At 53.5% G+C, this 4,338-nt stretch overlaps 1 protein-coding gene across 1 annotated transcript; it reads right to left on the bottom strand.

Annotated features, from left to right (window-relative positions):
• Window positions 1–2,383: 2,383 nt before the first annotated feature.
• Window positions 2,384–4,005, bottom strand: LOC144609581 (histone H4-like). Its single transcript, XM_078428087.1, has 2 exons — window positions 3,808–4,005; window positions 2,384–2,737 (listed from the first exon to the last, which is right to left on the bottom strand). The coding sequence occupies exons 1-2, from the start codon at window positions 4,003–4,005 to the stop codon at window positions 2,384–2,386; spliced, it is 552 nt and encodes a 183-aa protein (XP_078284213.1).
• Between the last annotated feature and the right edge of the window lie 333 nt (window positions 4,006–4,338).

Genomic DNA, 4,338 nt, shown 5'->3' with positions numbered 1-4,338 from the left:
GCCCATTGGCCACTGCACTGCTCCCGGTCTCCCGGAGCTGGGGCCCGTTGGCCACTGCACTGCTCCCAGTTTCCTGGAACTGGGGCCCATTGGCCACCGCACTGCTCCCGGTCTCCCGGAGCTGGGGCCCATTGGCCGTTGTGCCGCTCCCGGTTTCCCGGAGCTGGGGCCCATTGGCCGCTGCACTGCTCCCAGTCTCCTGGGGCTGGGGCCCGTTGGCACTGCTCCCAGTCTCCTGGGGCCCGTTGGCACTGCTCGCAGTCTCCTGGGGCTGGGGGACAACAGACATGTTCTTCCTCTTACCTTCCTCCTCCCCCGTTTTCTTCCTCTGCCTCCGTTGTCGGCTTCTCCCGGTCGCCTCATCCTCCGACGAGGAGAGGTTGCTGGCCTGGTCCTGGGAGAGAACTCTTTTTTGGGGCTTGCTTGCTCCCTCCGGCTTTTTCTCTGTGCGCAGAGCCTTCAGGGTTTTCCTCGACTGTACCAACTTCCAATCCTCCTCTTCCTGTTCCCCCTCTTCCATCGACTCGCCCTCGTGGGCAGGGGGCTGGGGGGCTCTGACGGGCGGTTGGGGGCTCGAGGTGGTCGCGCTGTCATCGCCCCTGCTCTCCTTTCCTATTTGGGCTTTTGCCGTGGTAGGAGACGTCTCGACCACCCTGGGGGTGCTGGCAGCGGCCCCTCTTATCGCCTGTGTATAAGTGCTTGCTCTTTTAGGGCAGGCCCTGTAAAGGTGGCCTCCCTCCCCACACAGGTTGCAGCTCTTACTTTCTTTACATTCCCTTGTCTCGTGGCCTTCTAGTTTGCAGTTTCTGCAGACGACTGTCCTGCATTCTGCCGCCACGTGCCCAGGTTTGTTGCATTTCCTGCACACCCTGGGCTGCCCCGCGTAAGTCATGTAGCCCCGGTTCCGTCTGATGGCGAACACCGAGGGAGGGTGGATGATGAATCCCTTCCCGTCCACCCTCAGCTTCACCTTCACTTGCCTCTTGCTCGTCCAGATCCCGAACAAGTCCTTTATGTCCACACAGTTCCCTGCCCCTTCGACATAGCGTGCGAGGAAGGTGAGGACATCCACGACGGGCACATGTGGGTTAAACATGTGCACCGTGACCATCCGTTCCCTCTGGGTGGGGAGGGTGAAGAGCGGCTGCACCTTCAGGAGCGACAGCGGGGCTTCATCCCCCTTCTCCCGGAAGTCCTGCAGCATCTTCTGCCATCCCGACGGGTTTTGGAAGGTAACGTCAAAATATCCGTTACCTGGGAAGTCCTGGAGGCAGAAGATGTCCCCGGCCTTGAATCCACAGGCCTCCAGCAGCACCTTCTTGATGAAGAGGTCCCTTGAGAAAGGGGTCCCCTCCCTGAGGTCCTTCACCGATACTCGCAAGGTATTTCGGATACACTGCCCTCCAGCTCCACTTGCTACTGCCATCCCACCTGGATAAGGGTGTTAGGTTGGTTACCCAACCAGCATGGATCCACCCCTAAACCAGACTCGTGCTCCTGACCTCCGCTCCTCGTCAATGATCCACGCCTCAATACAGATACTGCTCTTATACTGTTCTTATAAGAACATTAGGGTTGTGCAAGAACAGATACTACACTTGATCTTAGCCAAAAGGCCGACTCTCCTTCAACAGTCGGAGCACAGCGTGAAACACAGGCACTGAAATGACGGAGCCGGCTCTGGGACCGGCTTTTAAAGCGTTGGTGAAGCGCCGGCCCACAGCCTCTGAATGGCTGGAGCACAGATGTCACTCACGGTGTCCCATGCCTGCGAGTGGCTGCAGGTCTGTCAGCATCAGGCGGCGGTTTCAGAAGGTCTGAGGCCGGGGGGGGGGGGGGGGGGGGGATAGAGATTTGTGACCGGCGGGTGGGGTGGGGGAAGCTCAGCCAACCAGAGAGCACGGACTGCAGTATCATTGGTTGCGGATTGAATTTTAAATTGCCGCCAATTTCACAGCAGTCGGGAACCGAGGACGGTATTTTATTGATATTTTTGAATAAATTCAGTTTCTGTCAGATATGCGGCGCGGATTTCCAGATCGGATCCCGGTGCAGACGGAATTCAGCTCTGCTCGTGACTGGAAATAAGCGACGGTTACCCAGAGAACAGTTTCGAGTCGACCCTCCTGTTGCTGCAGTAATCATGAGGTATAAAGGTTAAAGGGAAACTGACATTGAGAAAGGGGTCTTGTGTGTGATCTTTTACTGTCGGCTGCCGATGTTATTTGCATTTCTAATGACCGCAGTGATCAAGCCAAACTCGTTTCATAAAGCACATTACAATCTGCATCTACTCTCACTCCCGAGTCACTGCTCTCTCTGTGAGGCTGTGGGCGGCTCTTAGAAGAGCCTTTGTTTTGTGTTCGAATAAAGGGGTATTTGTTTAGCCGCCGAACCCGTAGAGAGTGCGGCCCTGGCGTTTCACAGCGTACACCACATCCATGGCAGTGACCGTCTTGCGCTTGGCGTGCTCGGTGTAGGTGACCACGTCCCTGATCACATTCTCCAGGAAAACCTTCAGCACCCCGCGGGTCTCCTCGTAGATCAGACCCGAGATCCGCTTGACCCCGCCACGCCGAGCCAGGCGGCGGATGGCTGGCTTGGTGATGCCCTGGATGTTATCGCGAAGCACTTTTCGGTGCCGCTTTGCTCCGCCTTTGCCAAGACCTTTGCCTCCTTTCCCTGGAATGATGAGAAGATGCCCCAGAGACTTGTCTGCCCTCAGCTCCAAAGCTGTCTAGATAACAATTTTGATTGCAATTTTTCAGGGATTCCCCTTACTTCCAGTTCCTGATTTACAGCCATTTCTGCGAGGTTCATTGTACCCTCTGTAGTGACTCTGACAGACTTATGGGATTGTGCAGTACAGAGACAGCCCATGTGGCCCTCCATACTGACGAACAAGAGCCCCCCTGTACCAGTCCAGTTTATCAGCACTTGCTCCATAACCTTGTACACTGCAACGCTGTTCCAGATACTTGTTCACTTGTGTGAGTGTTCTTGCATCCACTACATTCTCAGGCACCATGTCCTACTTTGGAACCACGTTCTGAGTGTAATACAACCCTCAGGCCCCGTCTAATTTTCGCCTTCCTTACCTGGCAGTGATTCCCACTCACTCTGCTGTCAACAATTTACCACCATTGCCCCTCAGACTCACTTTGCACAGAATCACCGCTCACTTTCTCAATAAATTTCCATTTTATTTTATCTCATCAGAAATGCGTACTCTTTACATGATTCTGACTGGCTGCATCTCTCACCTCTTACTTTGCTCTTTATCTCTTTCATTAAATTATCTCTGATCTTTTTCATTGCTTCTGCGTTGGAAACAATTTATTTTGTTCAAGTTTCCGTCTTGAGAAAATAGTTTCTATTTCACTTCCCCAGTTGCACATTTGACACCAAATTGTCTTCGGAAACCGGGAAGCACTGTGAGAGTCATCTTTTTAAAATTCTCCAGTGCTTATCACCATCTGGCCTGCATTGCTAGGCAGCAAACTGACGAAGATGCGGGTGGATGCACCATTGGTGTCCTGGATCACCAACTACCTGACTGGACGACCACAATGTCAGGAAACAGAACTGTGTCTCGGACATGGTAGTGAGCAACATGGGGGCCCCACAGGGGACGGTACTCTCTCCCTTCCTGTTCAACATCTACTGGACTTCAGATATCACTTAGACTCCTGCCACCTGCAGAAGTTTTTGGATGACTCTGCAATTGTGGGCTGCATCATTGATGGGAGAGAAGCTGAATGCAGAGGTGTAGTCAAAGACTTTGTTCAGTGGTGTGGGTTGAAATACCTGAGGTTGTACCAAACAGTTGTAGTCAGTGCCACCTCCTTCGCTGTTGTGTGCTGGAGCAGCAGGGCAAAGGCCACAGAGACCATCAGAATTCACAAATTCATCTGGCTCCGTCCTGGGAGCGGAAGCGGATTCATAGGAGGTGGTCTTGGAGGGGAGGATGCTACTCAATGACACATTATGTAACAGTTCCACCATGATGCAGTACAGACCACCACAGGATATCCCTCTTCCCTGAGGTTATCAAACTGTGCAACTCCATCCCCTTTCTGTCGTGGGGTAGACTGACTACCCTGCCCCCACCCTCAAATCTTTGCACATCCCCAACCCTTTCCACTCGTCACTTTAATTTCATGTTTCATGTATCTAGTGTTTTATGACTGTTGGCAGTAGGGTTGCCAACTGTCCCTTATTAGCCGGGACATCCCGTACTTTGGGCTAAATTGTTTTGTCCCGTATTAAATTGGTTTGTCTGGATGGGGGGGGGGGGGGGGGACGGTGATGTAAGCCTGGACGCTGCAGGCCCCGGCT

The sequence above is a fragment of the Rhinoraja longicauda genome, chromosome 34 (assembly GCF_053455715.1).
Source record: "Rhinoraja longicauda isolate Sanriku21f chromosome 34, sRhiLon1.1, whole genome shotgun sequence".
Classification (NCBI taxonomy): Eukaryota; Metazoa; Chordata; class Chondrichthyes; order Rajiformes; family Arhynchobatidae; genus Rhinoraja; species Rhinoraja longicauda.
This window is presented reverse-complemented; position numbering and strand designations above follow the sequence as displayed.